Here is a 22324-nt window from a genome sequence, read left to right as displayed (position 1 = left end):
CTCGGACCCTGGGCTCTATAGCTAGCCGCCATCCAGCTGGCCTGGGACGCCGCCCGCCTACGTCTGCCGGCCTGCGTCTAAGGCGGGGCCCCTGCCATCCACCCAAGCGACGAAGAGTCGGACCTCCTTCACCCGCAGGTGTAAATAAAATGTTCTACTCTCTCTCGCGGAATCCCGCTAGTATCGTCCTCATGAAGCCAACGAAGGGGTCGCGGGAACAAAGTCGCAGGACGCGTTGAGGGCGTCGAGGAGAGAAATCCGGGGATCCCGGCATTGAGCCAATAGCAGATTCGGATATCGGCGCAGAGTGTGCAGGAGAGGGCAGCGGCAAGCACGACAAGGCCTCAGCATTGAAATGTCTGATGTAAAGGTCCGTAGAGTAGTCAACCAGCAGAGGACATGGTGATCAGTGATGGCGTTCAAGTGGCGGCCATATACGTAGGGGATGAACTTCTTTAACGCCCATATGATTGCAAGACACTCCTTTTCAGTGACGGCGTAAAACAGCTTTGGTTAGAGCCCGCATAGGGTAGAAACAACGTATTCGGAAAAGCCGGTTTGCGGTGAGCAAGAAATTGAGGCCGATGCCGCTGATGTCAGTGTGCACTGTGCACCTCAGTAGGAGCAGGAGGGATCGTAATGGCGAAGAATCGGTGGTGAAATGAGTAGATGACGGAGGTCGGTCCCGCCAACGATGAGAAGCCGCCGAACACCTGCTGTGTGTTCGTGTCCCCTTTCATAGGCCTGCTTCTCGAACTGTTTTGCAAGATGCAACATTAAATGTTTTTGTTGATGACACTTGGGTCTTTTTCTGGGACCGGCTACTGCTTCCGCGGTAACCCGAGCCGCCAGGCCAACACTACCCTTGTGGCTCGCGAGCCGCTTGCAACAGCTGTTGGCATATCGGTGGGATGGCTGCTAGTCACTTGCAACACTCCCTCCGACTTCCCTCCAACTTTCGAGGTCTTACCGTGAACGCTATGCATTGATGCCACGAAGACAGAAATAGAAATACGTGAAATCTCGTTACTACGAACACCACATTAACGAACTTTTCAAATTAACGAATTCTTTAAGAATCCCCGGCAGATTTGCCATGTTTTCAATGTAAAACTATTTCAGAATTACGAACGTATTTTATTTCTTGTTCGATAATTTTGGAACATCAGTATTACGAATTTGGCTAAAATTAACAGCACCGCAGCTTGCAACTCTCGCGTGAAACGAAACAGAAACCGCCGTTTCTGTGTGTTTGGTCCGTGGGCTGTAGCTATCATCATCAGGACATCTAGGACCAGCTCCTAGCGCCACCATGAAGCTATGGTTTATTACACAGTAGCCAGCAGGCCTAGCTGCCTGCGTTTTTTTTCTTCCTTTGTTGTGTGCCGTACGCGACTCGGTCGTTCGTGCGTTCGCGCATGCGGGACGGTATTTTTTTTTTTTTTTGCCGCTGATTATCTTATTGCGAAGTTTGTGCGAGATTGGCGATGATATTAGCCAGCGAAGTGCCAAGAAGATATGAACGCAGCTGCTTTCACTGCAAGAAATCGACGCAGGGAAAAAGCGATTCGGCCTCTACAGACAGCTAGCATTGCCCCGTCGACTGCCGCGATCATTATAAAAGACCGAGACAAGATTTTCAAAGTTCAGGGAGCATTAAAGATGGAGTCATAAAAAACTCCGATGTGTTTTTTTTTTTTTTTTTTGCACATGGACAAAGTCTGTACTTTCATCGCTCGGTGCAATCACGCACGCGATGAGGTGTTCCGAAAAGCGGAAGGTGTATGTGCTGTAGTGGTGTAATTTAGTGCGCGGTCGTGTTTGCTGCACGCGGCAGAAGAAAATAATGAATTTCTTCAAATAAATCAGCTTTGGAGTTAGTGCAACCTTTTCACTTGAGGTTTTGCTTGTCTACACACGTGCCTACTGCCAAGGTACGTCATTTTCATACCTAGGTTTGACCACTGGCTTATAATCGCAGATTTTTCATTACAACGATATTTCAAAATAACGAATGATTTTTCGCGGTCCCGCGGGATTCGTTATATCGAGATTTGACTTATGAAGACAAATCAGCTATCTATACAGGTCTATCGCAATTACAAATTATACTATTATCTTATCTATTCTAGAGGTATGCCATTCCTTACATCAGTCATCATGCTCTTGCCTGATGAAAAATATGTACATTTAAGTCATGCAACAAGTTTCGCCTAAAATAAACCAGATTTGAATTGTTTTTATTTGCTAAATGCAAAAACGGACTAAGCCTATGATCAGTGACAGCCTTCCACCATCACTTCACCCTCTCTCTCTCTCTCATCCAATCAACAGCATTTCAACACTGTCAGCATCTGCACCACGCATTATAGCCAGCATCCATGCACAGACATACAAATTATTTTATTTTGACCCAGTTGCAACATATCCGTGCTTCCTTGCACTCTCAGATCAGTTCAGGCATAAGGGATGAGTGGCTCCATGCCAGGAAAAATACATTAGTACTGCCGCTGCTTGCAGAAAATAACTACACACTGAGAGCTAATTTAAGCAGAATATTTTCAAAAAATTCACCACTCCTGAATTAGCCTGTAGAAAAAGATCAAAAACAAATTTGGTTCTCAAAAAACACATCCTCATGCAGTCGCTTCGGTACACAATAAAATTAAGTTACGCAACTTATGGTGCCACTGTACATGGTCCACAGCATAACCTACAAGCACGATCCACAAAGCTCACTGAAATGCACACCAACTCTGCACGAATGCCATGTCTTTATTCATTCAGGGCCTGAGAGTTTAAAACAGACCAAGTAACCATTAAATTTTGCAATGGCAGCAAATCTAACTAAAGAAAGTGACTTCCATTAAACCATAACACAAAAAGCATCTGTCCAATTTAGACAAATGAACGTCCACAAGAAATACAAAACAACCACAGAGAAAAATAAAACTGAACAGGCTGGGAAGCACTCTGGAACACCCTTGCAAATGATAAAAATAACGGCCAAAGTCCTCACAAAAGTGTGTGCTTCTTTGTCTCATATCTTCCGCTTTGCATTATGCTTTGCTAAAGCTAATTTTCTCACTGGGCCAAGCCCAGCATATTGAAGGAAAGTAAGGGTTAGGGGAAGGGGACACATGACGACAGTGAAGGAATGATGTAACGCCGAGCACTTGGCTTCTTTCTGTCTGGCGGCCATGCCCCTGTGTCCCCTTGCAAAGTTGTGGTGCCTGCTCTTGGTGGCCCAGAAACAGAAGTGGCCGGAGCGTGAGGTTGTCCACACCCTAGTTCCCAAGCACTCGACCCCTGCCCCAGTTGTGCCACCCGCCGCCAGCATTGGGGTCATTGTTGCCACCGTCCGCTGGTCTCCTCGGTGCTGGTGCCTGGCCGAAGCCGCTCACACCACCAACTCTATCAGGAAAGTACCGGTACCTGCATGGTAGAAAAAGTTTGCCGTAATGGTTGGAACCGACTCTCAGCTTTAAAAATAGATGCTAATAAAGGGGATAGCATGTCAGGCTGCGCAGAAAAGTTAGCATTAAATGATGGCAAATAAAGTCAAAACCCAAATATATCAAACTCGAAGGGGATTGCAAAATACTTCCATATAGTATCGCTCATTTGATATATATAAAACGCGGCAACCCCCATATTAGCTTCTCTAAGCATTAATACACCTCCAAGCTACTGTCATACTTAGTGCAGCGATGCGCTAACTACTCGCTGGCACAACAGCAGCATACCACTCGCCGTGAGTATGCTGACCATTAGCATCTTGCACCAGGCATCCGAATCAGGGTGCGCGTACTGCTCCGCGGCCAAGATCAAACCCTGAGAGCTAGCGCTGCTAATGTCTTCCGATCTGTCTTAAATGGTCTAATTCTGTTACCGCTACATATTAGGCACAATATTAGCACAATTAATAGTAGGATACAGTTTACATCTGCACCCTACGCGAGGGCCACTGCAGGGGTTCATTCAGCCAGGCTGGTTTCACCACATTACAACTGGCACACAAAATGCAGCCTCCCCACGTGACAGTAGTGCAGTGTCGAAAATTTGGGAGACAAAACATCATTGTTTTTCTCTTATGCATGGCATTTAGAATATGAAGGCATCAAGCTAATTTAAAATTAAAAGCATATTTGGAAAGAAGAGATCGATCAATCTTTATAAGTGGTGCAATTTTCATTCACCTAGCATCAATATTAAAGAAAAAACTTTTTTTACGCGTAGCATCTTCCCTTAACCTCCACCTTTGAGGGCATGATGTGACAGCATTAACGGCTTCTGCCTGCAACTCCCCTTGCTGACCCTCGTTCCAACACAAGCACCTTGTAACTCAACCACTTAACTCTTTACCTGTGCCTCTATTATTTCAAACTTAATTATGAGCATATAGTAGTAAGCTACCAGATTACGTGAAAGACCACCTGACAGATATGAAGCCCCGCTTAACAAAGCCATATGAACATGCTGTGTGACATAAGGGCAGCCGTGTCTGAACTCTAAATGCAAGGGTCCTGGAGGATAGCTTCCCTTCGGGAACCCATCTGAAATGCGTAGCCCAAGCTGGCAGGTCGTGCCAGACCTGCCACGTCAAGTGGTCATGAGACGTGACACAAGCCCATGAGGAATCAGCATATGACCACATCAGCTGAAAACCACACCACTTGCCAGAGCTATGCCTCTGATTTTCCACCCGCAATGCCAAAGCCAGATTTTTTGGTGAACAGGGCTCTTAATGCGACCATGCTAAAGAAACAGGCTAGACCATGGTCATTTTGAAGCGGACTCGACGTTCACTTTGTCGCGCAGTTTCACAGCGTCAGCGCCACCAACAGATAGATGCCCAAAGGCACTTAATTAGATACAGTCGAACCTCGATGTAATCAACCTCAACATACCAAAATTCGCGATGTAACAAATTCATTTTTTTTCCCCGATCTCTTCCCAATTGAAAATCATGTATTTTTTTTTCGGGATTTAATGAGGCAATTTTATGCCGCACTTTCGATTTAACGAGGTTCTCACGCATCGCATGCATGTACCAGCAGCCACCTTGACAATGGGATGAAAACTAAAACTTCAGCCCTGACACACGACATTTCACATCTGCCCTTTTAAGTAACAATTTTGCCGGCAGTCTGTGATCTTGCAAGGGAAACAAAATGGTGATGACATGGGCGTACCGCCGCGCCAACCGTAATGTGCATACAAAACCTGTGGTGCAGAAGTTTCAGCACGCATCACGTCATCACATAACTGGCTAGTTGGAATGACAAAGCACTAACCGGAAATACTGTATTTATTCGCGTAATGATCCCACTTTTTTTTCAGAAAAATCGACATGAGTTTGAGGGGAGGGTTCAGTACGCAGAAAAGTTGGGATTCTCTCTCTCTCTTTTTTTTTTTACAAGTGAAACGTCCATCCCAGCCATCAATCATCAAAGAAAGCGTGCGGTCAGCCGCAGTCATGATGCTGGCTCTTAGCATCGTTCGCTTCAAAAGGCCCTTGCTGCTATCACACGTTCCAATGATCTGTAGAAGAATGGCCGTCCATCATGGTTCCAATGATGTTGTGGTCGAGGATGGATGGCACCCACCCCAAACGCTGCATGATAAAATGAACGACCAGCCGAGCAAGCCACCACAAGCACTCCTCTCAAGGCCTTCTGCCAAGTGTGAACCCCCCCCCCTTTCACCCTACCACTAGCGCTAATGCCAAGAGACACACCGTGATGTTCTCGACACACGACCAGCACTGCTTTACTTTACATGCAATTTTTATGAGAATATTCACAGTTCGATATATTCGGGTTTGATGTATCTTTGATGTATGTCATTTGTACCTGAAACAATATTTTTATAAACCAGAAGACCGCATAAAAGCAAAGTAGCCGTGGAACCATCATCAGATTTTTCAACAAACGCTACTTAGTAGGGATTAGGGGATCGAACAATAGGTCATTGCAGTGTGGCGGAGGAGAGACTTAACAATACAGTGAAAGCCGTGGGTGTACGGTAATAAAAAGGCACCTTGGGGTCAGTCAACTCTGCAGGGGTGCTTTGTACGTACCTGGATTCTGAATCTTCACATAAAAGGGTTGGGCTCAAGGTCAACAATCTTAGCAAGCCCAAGACAATGCAATGGTCCACATTCTCAAAATGCTCTCCAACCACAATGTTCTCCGATTAAATTTCCGACACCATTATTTTTGCTCTGATAAAGCCTTCATCTGCACAAATAATTTCATTGATGTGCCATATTTACTCGCATGTAACAAGAGTTTTTTTCAAGGTTTTTGGCCCTCAAAATTTACCCTCGCATTATAATCGAATAGTGTGATTTGGTTGGCCTGAAGCAACGCCAGAGTGCAGCTATATTGAATCTATCACCACTCGGTTTTTGTCTCCGCGGTTTTACAATGTTATGTTGGCAACTTGGGTATGAGGAAAGCCAAATCAGCCAAATCCCAATCCATCCAAGGTCAAAAAGTTGCCCTTTTTACTCGCAGGCTCAGGGATCATGTTGTCACCTTTACCCAGCGCTTGTCGCAGTGGATTAGTGCATTTATTTCCGTTATCGCATTTCACATGATGGCAACGCGCCGTGCACAGTACGACGCTCGCTCCGAAGAAAAGCTATTCTGATAGAAGAAATGAGAAATTATGCGGCAGTTCGATGGCTAGACGTTAACTGTAACGTGTTAACAATTTTTAAATGTGAGCCTGACCGCAAAGGCTTCTGACAACATCACCCGGGAGGACGATAGTGAAAAAGAAGACTCAGTTTCCGAGAACACGGCCTCTTCCTCCGATGACGAATGAGGGCTTTTGATGAGGTTGCAAGGGCCACAATGTCTATTAAAGGTACTTTTTCAAGCACTTATGTCGAGTTACCATTCTTCATTTTATTTTTTCTCATTGGACAATATGCAAAGTCGTCCCTTGCACTACATTCACGGTCGAATTACATTCGAGTATACAGTAACTGGCAGAACAGCAGGTACAATTTAATTTGTAGACAATTACGGGTGTCTGTTCCTTCCATGCCCAGTCTTTCGGATGAAGCTTAAAGCGCCAGAACGATGACAATGCCTTGTGGCAAACTCTCTATTTCCTGCTTCAAAACAGGTGGACAAGTATTTCACCCGTGACTTTCACATATGGGCCAGGTGCAGGGGCTGAAGTGAGCAGGTGCTGAAGAGCAAAAGAAACTATGGCAATCCACAATGGCATCCCCCCACCTCGTGACACTGCTTCGCAATGTTAACCAGTAACTCACAGGATGGAGGGCACCTGGAGGAGGTTGCGTCCACCGAACTCCTGTGGGTACTTGAACATGAGGAAAAAGTAGAGGTGGCCCACCAGGATGCCAATCAGCTCATACAGGCCCCTGCAAAAGGCAGAGGGAACACCCTGTACAAAACAGTCCTCTCACACTGCATGCATACGTCGAGAGAATACTCCTTCAAACTTGTAAATTAGTAGTAATAAGAAAAAAAATAATCTATGGCACTTGCATTTTGTGACTTGACAGGGATACACAAGCAGGCATTGTAGCAGTTCGCTTAGGTTCTTAATGACTTACCAACGCATTTTTGAATTTCATATTCTTTTCTAAGGCGCAAGCCTTTGTTGCCTCGTGAGTGGAATGTACAGGGCCTGCCACCAGGAGATGTGGACAGAGTGTACACCCCTAGTGTCTCCTCTTGAGCTCATTTAACAAGAAAAAAAAGAATACTGTGCCCATGCTAGGACTCATACCCCCATCTTTCCGTGTCCCAGCCGAGCGTGCTAACTACCATTACTCTAAGCAGACTTCCGGCAAATGAGTCTAAATTCTCCTTGCCTAACATACAAATAAAAAAATATATATAAAAATTAAAGGAAATTTAATTCGCATTACTCCAGTGCAGGCTCTGCAAAGCTCTTTTTTTTCTTCTTACTTTCTTCAGATGATTTTAATAGTTGTTTTATTGATAATTCAGCCAGTTCTGGGAAAACTGCCCACTTAGTAGGAGGCGACCCTCTTAAATGAAGCAGTGGCCTTGGGCAGAGCATCAGCCTTGCACTCGGGAGGTGCTAGGTTCAACCCCGTCAGGTATCGATCAGTTTTCCAACGGGTATGAGATTTCCCCAAACCCAGTGCTTGGCTCTTCTCAGCCGAAATGCTTGGCAAGAAGAGTGTTGGACCAAACTGCTCGTGACTTGTTTTACTGTCAACAACTTAAACCTCTGTCAAACAAAGAACGAAGCAAAAAAAAAAATAATAATAATAAAAGAAGCCAGCTTTTGCCCGCATTGCAGGCAGAGGTCTAGCATCACCACGGGCGATAATTAATGTGGCCATGTTTGAAAGCTTCCCTGCATGCCCTGCAGCTTGCATGTTGATGATGTCTGAGGATTTAGTGGGACTAAACTAGTGTTGACTAATGAGCTGAAACTTGTAGCAATGAAGTTGCCATTGGCTGAACACCGGGTCAGGCACATGACTCATATCACATCCCACTACGGAGGCACAAGATGCTAACAATATCACATTCCTGCTTTTGGAGGCCAAAAAGAGCGCATGAGTGTGAATCTCACCCGCCACTGATGATCATGTTGAATGCGAGCAGAACCCAGGGAAGGTAGATGGCCTGCAACAAGAAAAAAGTCAATTCACCAGACATCATCAAATGTGGAAAGGAAAAGAACTGATTCTCCCTTGAAACCTCACTTTTAACGCTTACACGACAAGTGTGTTCTTAAACATGGAACATAAATTGGCAGCAATTCCATGAAGGCAATGGTATATGCGATTTGCCTGTCAACACATGCATTTTATTTTTGCTCACATTCTTGCCCACAAGTAGAGGTACTAGCAAAGCTCTGTAGCAAAGCATAGCAAAGAAGCATTACAGTGCAAGACAAAAGAACACATTCCCAGAGGAAAAAGAAACAGCATGGACAAGGATAAAAGGCAAGGGCCCACCACAAGCACCTTCCACCTTTGTCTTGCATGATATCTGTTTGTGAATATGAATAAAGCCATCCTCACAGAGAATTCAAGCTATAAAAAAGATAAGGCAAAAAAATTGCAATGTGGAACAGAAATTTCTAACCCTCTTTAAACTCAATAAATATATATAGCCTTCACAAGTTGCTGAAATACCTCACCTCTGCTCACTGCCATCTCTTCCTGTCCCAAACATGCATTAAAAAAAAATGTGAAGATGCACAGACACTAAAAAAAGAAATCTCCTTTTCAACTCTCGGCAAGACAAATGTTGACTGCAAAGATGCATACACCCATGCCACGCCACTGCCGCACACAGTTACTATGCTGTTTCTAACGGATGGTGTTGCGGCACACGCGTAGCTGAAAGCAACAAGGATGTAATGACACAAGTGCAGGACCAGCAGTCAGGGGCAAATGGAGGTCAAAGCTTACATAATTTTTGACTCTAGCACACATTCCAGTGGCTACCGAAAATAAAAACTGCATGCAACCAAAGTCAGTTCTCGCACCACAGCCAAGCCTGGGTATATAAAACACAGCGACACCAAAGCGCTACTAGCTATATGAAACGCACAGGTTTATACCCTTGAAAACTCTATGATTTCACTGGTCATTCTGTATACAGTGAGCTCTCATTTGAGTGGACATCAAGCCTCCCAAAGAAATAGTTCATTTGAAAGGTCACTAAACTGGATATTTACTAGAATACAGAGCAGCATAAAGTGCAATATACAGTAGAACCTCGGTGATACGAATCTCACGGGGTCGTGAAAAAATTTGTTATCATCCGAGTATTCGTATCATCAAAACAAACGAAAATAAGTATGCAGAAGCATAAGAAAGGCAGTCGCGCATACTACCTGTTTATGTCCAAGAAGGTTTATTACGGTCGCACGGTCACAGCTCGCCACTCGCGGTGCACACAGCGCGACAGTCGATCATGATGTCAGCGAGGCGTGGGTCGCGTGCTTCCACGGACTTCTCGCGGCGCGTACAGCATGACAAGAGATGGCGACATGCCAGCCGCGTGGTGCCGCAGACTGCTCGCAATGTGTACAATGCGGCTAGCGGTCGCAAAGTCTACGATGTGCGGCCCGTGCGTGCCCGCCGCCAACTACTATTCATGGCCACGCACCGCCGCAAACCTTCCGTGGCAGGAAAAACGATTGTGATGCCAGCGATATGTGGTCTGCCTGCCTCCACGTACTTCTCGCGGCACATACTGAATGAATGGGGATGGCGACTTGCGGGCCGTGCGGCGCCGCAAACTGTTTGCAAATCACTATCGCGCAGCCAGCGATGTCTGGTCCGTGCGCACCCGCCACATACGCCGCCGCCAGCTACTGCGGTTGAGACGTCTGTGGTTTGTGGGCTACGCGCTGCTGAAATCTTTTTGGGGTGCGGAACATGCGTCACTGCAAACTGCTCGTGATGCGTACATACAGCGTGGCTGGCGATCGCGGAGTCAACGATGTGCGGGCAGCGCATAGTGCTCAAGGTTGCGGTCGCAGTTCACGAGTTCGTATCATCTGTTGTGGCGCGGGAGAGTGTTCGGACCATCCGAAATTTTGCACACTGTACACAATGCACTTTGGCTGGGGAAGTTCGCGAATTCGTATCATCCCGTAATTCGTATCAACTGGATTCGTATCACCGAGATTTTACTGTATGTTGAGTCAACATTGTGAAATGCAGTTTAAGGAGTTAAGTGGATTGACCATACCAAGTGCATAACAGTGAAATTGCTGCATTTCTCATTTCGAGAAAAAAATTAATTTTAGTTCGCACTGGTAGTCTTGAAAGCGTAAAGTATCAGAAGTAAGAAAGTGTCCAGACAGCCTGTTTTCAGGCACATTCTCAGGCACAACTTGTTGCCAAGACACCAAATCTCTCAACTTTCCAAGGCATCCTACAGACTCTGTTAAGAGTTACAGGGTTTGAATATGGCTCCATCATTGCCTCTTGTTCACTGCACTGTTCAAGACAAACACTGGACACAGTTACCAGAAGTATTTGTTTATCATATGCAATGAGCTTGCTGTCACACAGCACATAGTCTCCAAACAAAGTGTGACTGTCGACAGTTAGCTGGTGACAGATCTCTGCTCACATCCCAGAGTGGATAACCTCGTCACAGAGTTCCCCTTTTACACACTTTGACCATAAGGCCAGACTTCGGCCAGCAATTCCTAACGACAGCGTTACCACTCCAGCACTCTAGCGTGCAAAGCATAGTTGAACTGACGGCAAATGATGGTTGAATGATGGTAAGCCTTAGTCAGCTTTCATTCAACTGAAATTTTTCTATTCTGAAATTGATTGAACTGAAATACTCTTGCATAGAAGCAGAGGAAAATTACCGGGGATTGTTTAAATGTTTGCTATTCTGAAATATTCGCTTCACTGAACTTCATCAACTGAGGCTTTACTGTGCCATGCCTCGACACGTAGTGCTCATACAAACAGCACTCTTCAATTATATCCCCGATGTAAAGACTGATAGCTCAGCAGCCTTAGGTACCTGCGGGCAGCACTAGCACTGTGAATGCAAATGACGGGCGGTATGCTTGTGCTAATTGCCACAGACACCAACCCACTTTAGTGAAGCCTATTGGTGGCACTCGGATGGCATGCTTCGATGCCAAAAGAAGATGCAGAGACCAGTTGCACACTAATTTTAATGTGCATGTTTTGTTTACAAAGTACTGGTAAGAGGACTACACTTCCTATGATAAGCAGTGGCAGTAGATCAGAAGCACTCCTACAGTGGCTTCAGGTAATGGGATAACAAGGTTTTGGCGCTGAAAGTGGGGCTTCCTTGGCCTTGAATGAAACATGTTCTTGCTTCTATGTTACAAATAAGCTTATGTGCTGCCATTTTTATATGTCATATATTATTATTATATATCTAACTATTTCATGATCTGCTTTAAATTTAACGCACCCGGATTCGATTGTATTGACTGGGAGAAAGTTAGCTGTAAGCATATGCAAACTGTAAAAATGGCATGCCAATTCAATTTTTGGCAAAAGAACTGATCTGCATACAAATTAAGGTCTTACAATGAAGCTTCACTGAAAGTCTTACAATGAAGCTCCGTACATCATGCCAAGAACAGGCATGACACAATATTCCCGTTTCAGCCAATGCTACCTTATACCCAACAAAAACGTCAGCTCTGTGCATAGGTAGGCCTTCAATTTCACACTTTTCTTTTTCAGACATGTACACAGCAATGTACAGTAATATAACTGCCGGCTGCACTACGGTGGCTATGGGGGCTAACCACCGTAGCTGCGCAGTGCAGGAGTCTGCCATTGTTGGTCCCAATATATAATACATTTTGCAGCAACAACAGTAAGGGTAGCATGGCAATGGAGGAGAAAATTTGGTCGCTTATGAAACATTGCCAGAAATTCAGAGATGACACTCACAACCGATTTATTAAGGAGTCAAACACGGTTGTTAGCACTACTCTAACAGTATTACTTTATTACACAAGTATACTGTACAGCCATGACAGCTGAAGTTCGTGGCTTGAATATTGAGGTAAAAGTAGCGTTTTGACTGCAACATTCCTTAAATGAAGGTTGTGCAGAGGCCTAACAAGGCCCACAAGACAGCATTCAATCAGCTACTAACCAGCTACTGATGCTGCTGAGAATAATAAAAATATAATAATAATTGATTTAGAGGAAAGGAAAGGTGCAGCATTTGTCCCACTTGCTCTGTGGACACCTGAAATGCAACATTCTCCATTTGGAACCACTGACGGGACAAAGGTCCAGACACGTATCGTTAGATTCATTTCATCCAAGGCTGAAAGTAGGCGGCTGTCCTTTCATTAGGCATACAAACAGGACAGACGCTATGACTTCCACTCACCTTGAACTGCGTGCCAAACCAGAAGGACACGATGACATCCTTGTTGAGTTGACACCAGACGTAGAGGACGCTCAGCACCATAGGGTCCATGAGGAGCTAAAGGAGACACCAAAGCAGTGTCAGGTCTTTTCACAGTCACTTTCACAAGCTTTGCCACAAAAAGATCGATTGCTGGAAACGGCAAAGCTGGAAACGTACAGTGGGGCCCCCTTGAGATAAACTAAAGAACTCTCTTCAGCTCATGGAAATTTATTTGCACCTCTGAGTTTCGTGGGGTAAGGAATGCCAACATAAGATGAAATAAGGACCAGTTCTAGTGAAAACTTTGTGCGATGGTATCCTTCCAGACTGGCAAAAGCAATGATCAATTAGCGAATGGCTTCATGTGTGACATGTACTCCAGTACACTCTCCATATTAAGTGAGCTTAAACAAGATACACAATATTTTTCTCTAGAGGATAAAAGTGGTAAAGAGATTTTTGGCCAATAAGCTAAAGCAACTTTAACTGTGCAGTGCACTAGAGGGGTGCTTGAGATTTCTGTCATCATGAAGCCGATTTCATCACGACCATTTCATCTATTTTGAACTCATTAGCAATGCTGCACTACTAGGTACATGCAGCCTAGAAGATGTTCTTCTAATCTCTTAGTCTCAAATTTCCTCTTTCAAAATAGCATCTCAGTCTAGGCATGTAAAGAAACACTGCAATTCAAAAATACAAAAACAACTTTTTTTTTATGTTTTAAAATTAAGTCCGTCTTGACCTGCAACATGCCTGAGGGAACACATTAAATATTGATCCAGTCGCCTTCTCAAATTTTGAACATGTCAGGCTTTTCATGAGATGCATCGAAAAAAAAGTATAAAACAATGTCTGAGTAAGACAGTGAAATTTTATGGGAGAAGTCACAAATTTACAACACTACTGCTACACTCACTAAACTTCCTACGCTCACATATTAAGATATTGAAAGATGCTTGTGGAAAGCCACACCCCCTTTAAGGATCTGGCATTTCCCTTTTCCCAGCCCCAAGCCTCTAAATTTTGTCGACTGCTCGAAGACAATCTGTGTGAACAACTTACCATGAGGTCTGACAAGAGGGCGACGATCTGGGCCCCTGAGTCAAGGTCTTACCAACAATAGGCCAAAACGAGCACAATGCATGTGGGTGCAATTTTAAGAACAACAAGCTATCCAGGCAGCAAATTGACAAGCAGGGACGAAATATTACCCTTATGTTTTAATGCAAAGTATGCACACTGATATATTACACTGTTCCTTTGTGCCAGCATGCTTGAACATTTTATGTTCGCCCAATTTTGGTTAATGTAGACTACTGTATTTGCTCGCATAATACTCGCACTCCTAGCATTGGGCGTCAAAAATCGGAATTTATTTTTCCTCGCATAGTCATCGCACCACCAATATTACCACCACGAGAGTCGTCTGCTAATAGTAACAAGCGCCATCTTCGGAGTGCTACTGAACCTAGCTGGCCTCATTGTGTGCATGCGCTACCAGGCGGCGATAGCGAGCTCAGGTAGCTCATCATCATCAGTTATGCTAGTCTTTTTTTTTTTCCCATGATACTTGTAGTCGTCGCCATTTTGCACGGTGTCTACGCGTCTTGCTGTCATTGTTCCTTCGTTCCGTCCCTGTTACTTGCTTTGTTCCACCGTCTACCCTGTTCCTGGTGCTGCATCGCGGTGGGGCGATACGCAAGTTATACAGCAGCTTTTAAGCTGAAAGCTTTTTAGTACGGGCTACAGCACAGCAACCGCGCTGCTAGCAGGCACTTCGACGCCAACAAGTTCTGCATAGTGCACTACTGGAGACGGCGATTGCAATGCCGATACGGATCAAGTCTCTGATCTGGAGTAGAACTGTACGGTCTGCTATAGCACAGAACACGGGGAGTGATGATGAGGCTGCGTGCGGTAAATAAAGTGCTTTAGCAATTTGTGCTTTTGGCGACCCTGTACTTTTATAACAAGGTAAGTTTATTTAAAAGTAATGTTCTAAAATAGCTGACCTAAGAATTCCGATTCGCACCTATTTAAATTTACTTTTAGCGCTCTAAAACATTTGCTCGAAACTTTTCCCCACATAATTATCGCACCCCCAAACTTAGCATCCATTTACCGTGAAAAAAAGTGGGAGCATTATGCGAGTAAATACGGTATATGTACACACAAAGTATAACAGCCGCTTGAGCACAAATGCAAACGTTGACAGACATTATGATAGCGAACCGAGCCCTTTATATCTACGAGCCCATTAATGTCTACCACTGTCCTATATAAAGCGAGCAAAAGAAGCCAGAACTGATCGCTAAAGAGCTATGCAACTTGCCAGTTGACTTGCCACTGACTATAAACAGTTTCGCTGGAGTGAACATACAGGTGCAAATTTCAAAAGTGTTACTGGCAAGCAATTTTTGTAAACCTGAAAACACACTGCCCAACAAAATAGTGAACATCTTTCTGCAGCCACTTAAAGCAATGAAAGCCTGTATGGCTAGGCCAATATCATCCAAGATTCACACCGTCTAAACATACCCTACCCTGACAATAACTTTACAACATAAACAGTGTGCTAAATTACCATCCATTTCACTAATTCATTTTCACAAAAGTCTGCAGCCTGAACGTTCACCCCTGGTTTTTGGCTCCTCTCCAATAGCACAAGCACCTTTAAGAAAAAGCATAACTACACATCAATGCTTCACAGTATTGGCAAGATTCTGAAGAAAACCAAGATGGGTGGAGGCTCACTATGGAGAGGCTTGTTCAAGACAATAACAAAGCATGTTGAACTTAACACCACAGTTGCTATCTAATCCTTTTTTACCATTTGTTTCACTGAATTACAGCTTTCTTTGCACAGATCGATAAAAAAGATGCTTCAAGTATCTACTAGTAAAGCCTTACACTCATGACAAAAAACGTCCCAGAGTGAAGTTGGCCGCCCATTGAGGTGCTTGCCTATTCCAGCTGTGCTATTAGGCAGTGCAATTCTTGTCAATGAATGCTTAAAATATAAGCGGTACTGTTATCAACTTCCTCAGCATGTCTCTATTTTCAAAAAGGACATAAGAGCAGGAAAGATTGTTGGTGAAAGCAATATTTCGCTAGCATCAGCATACCCAGACGTCAGTGCTTTTTGGTTTTGCCAGATGCCAGGTATACGTATGTTGTATGGACATGTTTATCAACGTTTTTCACTTAAAACCGGAATGCAGACGACCTAGTTACAAAACATGCTACACCTCTGGTGAGGCACCCCATGCCACTGCAGTGACAGGACATGAAAGGATACCACGATGCAGACCCAGTTGAAGAGCAGCATGAACAGGTAATTAGCCGGGTGGCCATCGAAAAGCCCTGCACACGGGGGGTGAGTAATAAATATAAGAGTAAGAAAAACAAAGAATAACTGCAAGTGATAAGCGCACAGCTTGTTCTCTGTAACATGTTAATGAAACCATTTCAGTTGAGGGTTGGCCAAGAAAAACAAGAAATCTCGAGGGACCACAATAGTCTTGTACACGTTACAGAAAATAAGTAACCAGTTACAATTACTCTGTCTGAAATGTAACCGATTACAACAGTCAATCAAAACCCCAGAAAAGTAACTGTATAACTCCAGTACCATAATTAATTACTACTGCAGTACTTTTCTATCAACTTCACTGCCATAACACACAATCACTCAAACAGCAATAAACTAGGTTGCGATCCGCATCAAATTCTTTCACAAGTTAACCTACAATGAGAGTTGTATTTCAAAGTTGTCGTCACTGGTTTTGCAAAGTTTTCTCGTGAAGACATGAGCACTCTTAATTAAGAGCTAGGGTGGCATTATACCATTTGACCCTTGCACACCAACTCATAGCTAAACAATGTGTCATCGCCAGTTCTTACAGCCTTTATGAATAAACATGGCACCTCATTTCTGATTCTGTGAAAAGGTGGTGCAGGTAAGACCACTGAAAAGTTGAAAAAATTGTCTGTAGGTGCTTTCTTTGGAATATCAGATGCAGTTTCTGGTGTGGTGTCACAGCAAGGCCAGTTCAATTAAAAAACTAGCAGAACACCTAATGCTGTCCACATCATTGTGCGGACAGCATTAGGCACATCATCGTTCCGCACCATTGAGTGGAACAATTTGATACAAACACACAGTCACGAACGCTTTGCCCATCAAGACTTTTTAGCAAAGTAATTGATTTCCGATAATCGATTACAGAAAAATAAGCGGATTATCCGAAACGTTGCTTCAAAAAAGCAATCAATTGATTACAAAATTACACAAACATAATTACAAGCAATCAATTAAGTAAAACTGGAACAGAATGCTAATGCAGTCTTCTCCCCCTTTCATTGTTTAAATGCAAATGTGACACCAGATTAAATGCATAAAAATCCCCATGTAATGCAAAAAACGTAGTCCCAACTGGCTCCACACAGCCACAGACTGATCCAGTAGCACGTAAGTAATGCACATTTGCAGTTCAAGCTGGAATCGCGAAAAGCACAGACAACAAAGCTTTAATTGCCAATGACATTTTATGGTATTTGTTCAACCGTGTAGACGCATGCACGTATCTCCCATGCAACCCGCCCGACCATTCGGAGATGCAGTAATATGTCTACTCATCAGCTCAAATGCCAAAGGTGGCAGATGAATTTGGCTATTGTTCATGGGCGAATAAAAACAAATCAATGCAGCCAGTTCTACATAACCAGTAGAGTATCCAGTGCGGCCTGACAACACCTGCAAGTGACGGCACTCAGTTCATAAATTATCATCACTCAAAAAGTCAGCCCCGCATTTGTTCATATTCACCTTCTGTTGCATCTAACTGCAAATCTCGCAACATAGAAGTACTGATGCTCTACAGCCATTACATTTTGGTCCAATTTATTTGACTGTTCCACATTTAGTGTAAAAAGCTGACAAAGCTGTACGAGCCGTGTGCCAACAAAACAAAAGTGCGCCATTTGGCTGCACGCCTACTTTTTGCAGCATTGGTGGTGGGTAAAATAAACAATTGGTCAGGTCCAAAAATTTAGAAAACACTTCAGCTTTGCCCTTAACGGTATGACAATGCAACGGCTTCTGCCAGTGACTCCCACTTTGGGTCCTTGTTGGCGTACACACACTTTTCTCCTCTTTTAATAACTGCTCCCTAAATTAGAGTGTCTTATTTTGCACATACTCATTAATAAAAAGTCATAAGTAACCATATTATTTGAAAGACGACACTGCTTTAACCACACCACCTTAACACACCTGTGTGGCCTATGAGCATTATGGCTGACTTGCGATCCAAAGGCCTCAGTGGACTCAATCCGCACCTCACCCTCACACCTCAAAGGATTTGCCCGAGTTAGCAGGTATTGCAAATTCGGCCATAAAGTGTAGTCTCGTGATGTCACACAACCCAGTGGCCCATCAGTGACCAGCCATGTCACCTGACACCTACGACCTGTCTGTCTAAACCATGCTCCTGATTTTTTCCTCACAGTGTTGATAGCAGATTTTCCGGGAGTGGGGCCTTTAATGCTGTCTCTTTAAAACAAACTAGACAACGCTAATTGCGGAGCCAACACACTGCCAGGGCACAAGGTACAGCCTTTATCAAAAGTTTACAGCCCAGGGGGTCTACTTCCAAACAATACTATGTGGCTCGTAATGCATTCCCATGTTTCCATACTTGCTGGAGGCAAGACGATTTTTCGTCCTACCTTCTCAATGGCCAGGACTTCCACGACTGTCATATTATACAGCTTAAAAGCAAACCCTCTGGGCTGTAAACCTTTGATAAAGGCTGTACCTTTGTCACCATAGCCATCAGGCCCTCTCGTCCTGCTCCCTCTGAATCAGCTGATCTTTTGGAACTTATTTATTTTATTTTTTTGCAAATGTAACCAACACAACTTGAAATTTCATGTACAGAAAGCTTTCCTCTGCCCTACAATGCGACAGGTGGTCATCAATTTCTTTTCTGTACTCTTAATTTAAATGTGTCATGTGTGCTGCACCTTCATGGAGAAAGTGAAGTGCACTATTTCGTGCTCTACTGAAGCTACTGCCTGAATGGCAGAGCATTTATACCAGGTGATAACCACAGAAACATGATTGAGGACAGCTGAAACCAAGAAAAAAGAATACAACCACACAATATTTCAGCCAACAGAAACTAACAGCACTAGTAGTGTTCTTGTGCATTGCATCACGACCATCCTGTGCAGTTATGGAGCAAGCAAGTCACTGTTTTGTCTTTTTCAAACCATATGCTCTCGTTCTTCCAACCTCAATTGCATGGCTGTGACTTTTTGTTTGTCTACTAACACTGCAAGCTTTGAACAGTTAACATAGGATGACAGCCTCACCAGTCTCGAGGCGTATGGAGTATGTGTAGAGAAAGTAGAGGTTGACCAGGTAGTGGAAACCCATGGGGTAGAAGAACACCGATGTCACCGGCCGCCATATCTGTAGTGAAGAACCGGTACTAGTGTAACTACACACATTCAGGCACAATGCCCACATACATTAAAAGGAGTTTTTACTGTGCACTCATCTCTCTGTTCTTATCTTTTACATTATCTAAATAGCATTAGAGCAAGGCATCAGCACAACCACATCACAGCACCAGCTAGAACAACTTCTACAAAAAAATGACAGCCTACTAGTAGCCACCACAAAAAATCACCAAAAGCTGTCACGTCTAGCACCATACAAGAGTTACACCAATAATCTCTGATCTCGCTACTACCACACATACCATACAGGCCAGTTTATGTTAATGTTCCCTGGTTTTCCCCATTCTTTTTATACACTGCGAAGGGGCACTGATGCGATCAATACAAAGAACAGGCATGGCTTACATTCTTTTCATCTCATGATAAACACAGATAGAAAACTAACAAAATCACACTCAGCCAAAAGCCAATGCTAACAATAAAGACCTTTGAATATCACTTTCACGAGTACTACTCGTCGTCCTGTGAGATTACACAAGACATACGTAACAAGTATATGTAATTCACAACCTAGGTTGTTGTTCACACGGTGCTCAGCGCAAATAACTGAAACATACGAGCACATGACTAAGACTGCACAAGTGTCGACACTCTCATTTCTGCCATCTGCAGAGTATGTGGTCCATCAGAGTGCAGAATTGGTGCAGTTCTATGTCGAACATGAACCAATGACACCACTGAATGAACATTTCCATGTCAAAAGGCTATGACAGGGTCATTTTATTTGCAATGAAAAAAGGGCATCAAAGTTTGCTTAGCCATTAAAAGAAAGGCTACACAGCAGCTCACAGAATCGTAGTACCACTTCAAACGCCCTCAGCAAGCTGACCCTTGTTTAGACATAATGCACTAAATCCTACCACTTGATGACAAGGAAGAGATGATCCTGCTTAAAAGAGTAATTACACTGCTAAAAATAAACTGCACAGTTGCATCACCCTGTTCATATGTAGCAAATGTGTTTGGGAAGCTATTTTCAATTTATACATACTGCTCCTATGCATACAATCATATCACCTGGTAACTAGGTAGAGATGGTTCAGCTAAGCTCCTGCTTCAAAAAGTGACTAAATCACCATCACTCCGTTAATACTACACTGACGTGTTCGAATGGCCCTTCTTTTTTTATTTGTTAAGCACTGCACACCTCAAACCTCCCCACAGTCAAATAGTGTGTAGAATAAAGAAGCAAATGACATTAGATATGAATCTGAAAAACGTTCCAATGGCCTACACTTTGCAGTTACGCCTGTGCTGGCGACGTGCACACAGGTGGGAAATGTTTACAAGTTGCTTGTGTCTCTGTTTCAGTTGTTTGGTTTGTGGGGTTTATGGTTTGTGGGGTTTAACGTCCCAAAGCAACTCAGGCCACGCCGTAGTGGAGGACTCCGGAAATTTCGATCACCTGGGGTTCTTTAACGTGCACTGTCTGTTTCAGTTGTCTGTGCCTCTTTCCTGCAACTGTCATTCACTCTGTGAAGCGCTATCTAGGCTGTAAACAGATCGGTATGACATAGCCAGCCTAGCGCTGTCATCGACGGCTACGCATACACGCGATTTCAGTGCGCTCGGCGCCGACCAAGGATGTCCGCGCGAGAACGCCAAAGAAAAAACGCGGAATAGTGCATCTAATATGTAATAACTGAATAGTAGCTTTTATGACGCCGAAGCTGCAGTTCCATACCGCCAGCGCTACCCAGAAATTCTGCGCACTCCAAAGCGAATAGGCAGGCTGAAGTTTCGACTGCCAAAACATAAATTAATGTGCGGTTGGTCGGATACGTGTAGCTGCGCACTTGAAAATTCGCAACAAAATCGCGCTCGCCGAACTCAGCGTAGCTGCTGCGACCAGCCGTAAGACACGCAGCTTCCTTAAGGAAGAACCTGCGCGCAGATATTTACGGAAACAACGTCCTCGTGAGGCGTCTCGTACGATCGCGCGCGCGTTGCATTTCCGGTTGCATAAATGTACGGTTGCCGTTTCGCCCTTACTGTTACTTTCTCCTCTGACTCTTAGTTAATAAGGTGCGCAAGCATGCGAAACCTCGCTGAGCAAAACACCGCTCTCGAGCTGTCCAACGACCTGTTGCGGTCATTCCAGTCTGCGGACCAACAAGCAGCAAGCGGGCATGACGCGACACATTGGTGCGTCACGGTGACGTATCGTCGCACGATACCCCACCGAGCCGGCGAGCACACCACACGATGAGCACCAAGCACTCGAACACAAACAAAACCTGGGCGCGAGGTCGACACGCTCACTATCGGTGGTCTCACCTGAAAGCCTCGGACGAAGTGGTCGTAGCTGAGCACTAAATGCTGCGGGTTAACCAGCCGAAAGCGGCCGAGGATGGGGAAGAGCACGGACAGGCCGAACCAGTAGCGGGTGAACACCGGCAGGCTGCGAAACCAGTCAGCGATCTCCGTCATGCTGTTGCCGGCGAGTCGGACGCGGCGTCCGCACTGACGATACCAACGATACCCCGAGTTCAGAACCCGCTGCTAGAACGACGTGTACTTTCGAGCGCCCGGAGCGCCGCGCGTGCGTCCATTGAAGATGTCGATGTCCTTGGAACCCTACCCTTGGGCGATTGGGATTTAGGTTGCGGCCACTGACAAAACCAAACCAATGGGCCTTGGCGGCCTTGGTAAAACGAGGCAAAACAGAGACCGCTTTGTCGTGTTATAAATGTAACAGTCGCAGATTTAGCAACTAAAACAACAAAATACTAATAAACAAATAAAAACTTTACATACTTAAGTAGATGCTAGAGGTAAAATTTCAACCTAAGCAGATTTTGTTTTTGCTATAACAATTTTCCAACACATAAACCAAGCCTCGGCCTAAACCTTTTAGAAAGATAGCAGTAGCCACC

At 44.4% G+C, this 22324-nt stretch overlaps 1 protein-coding gene across 1 annotated transcript; it reads right to left on the bottom strand.

Annotated features, from left to right (window-relative positions):
• Positions 1 to 2380: 2380 nt before the first annotated feature.
• Positions 2381 to 22144, bottom strand: Der-1 (derlin 1). The gene is made up of 8 exons (XM_084599701.1): positions 21726 to 22144; positions 19299 to 19398; positions 16219 to 16283; positions 13983 to 14009; positions 12897 to 12992; positions 8596 to 8648; positions 7292 to 7402; positions 2381 to 3435 (listed from the first exon to the last, which is right to left on the bottom strand). Exons 1-8 carry the CDS (start codon positions 21876 to 21878, stop codon positions 3288 to 3290), a joined length of 753 nt encoding a protein of 250 aa, XP_084455827.1. The 5' UTR covers positions 21879 to 22144; the 3' UTR covers positions 2381 to 3287.
• Between the last annotated feature and the right edge of the window lie 180 nt (positions 22145 to 22324).

Source organism: Amblyomma maculatum, chromosome 1 (genome assembly GCF_055883805.1).
Source record: "Amblyomma maculatum isolate TAMU_Amacu chromosome 1, ASM5588380v1, whole genome shotgun sequence".
In the NCBI taxonomy this organism is placed as follows: Eukaryota; Metazoa; Arthropoda; class Arachnida; order Ixodida; family Ixodidae; genus Amblyomma; species Amblyomma maculatum.
The sequence above is the reverse complement of the archived record's forward strand: the minus strand, read 5'-3'. Positions and strand labels throughout refer to the sequence as shown.

What these genes read in the sequence shown, in the direction of transcription:
- Der-1 (XM_084599701.1), bottom strand. Translation starts at nt 21,878, where the DNA reads ATGACGGAGATCGCTGACTGGTTTCGCAGCCTGCCGGTGTTCACCCGC. An exon ending in TCAACTGGGTCTGCATCGTG is followed by an intron (nt 14,010 to 16,218) that starts GTATCCTTTCAT and finishes TCAGGGGCCCAG; the next exon opens with ATCGTCGCCCTCTTGTCAGA. An exon ending in GGTTTGGCACGCAGTTCAAG is followed by an intron (nt 8,649 to 12,896) that starts GTGAGTGGAAGT and finishes TTCTTGTTGCAG; the next exon opens with GCCATCTACCTTCCCTGGGT.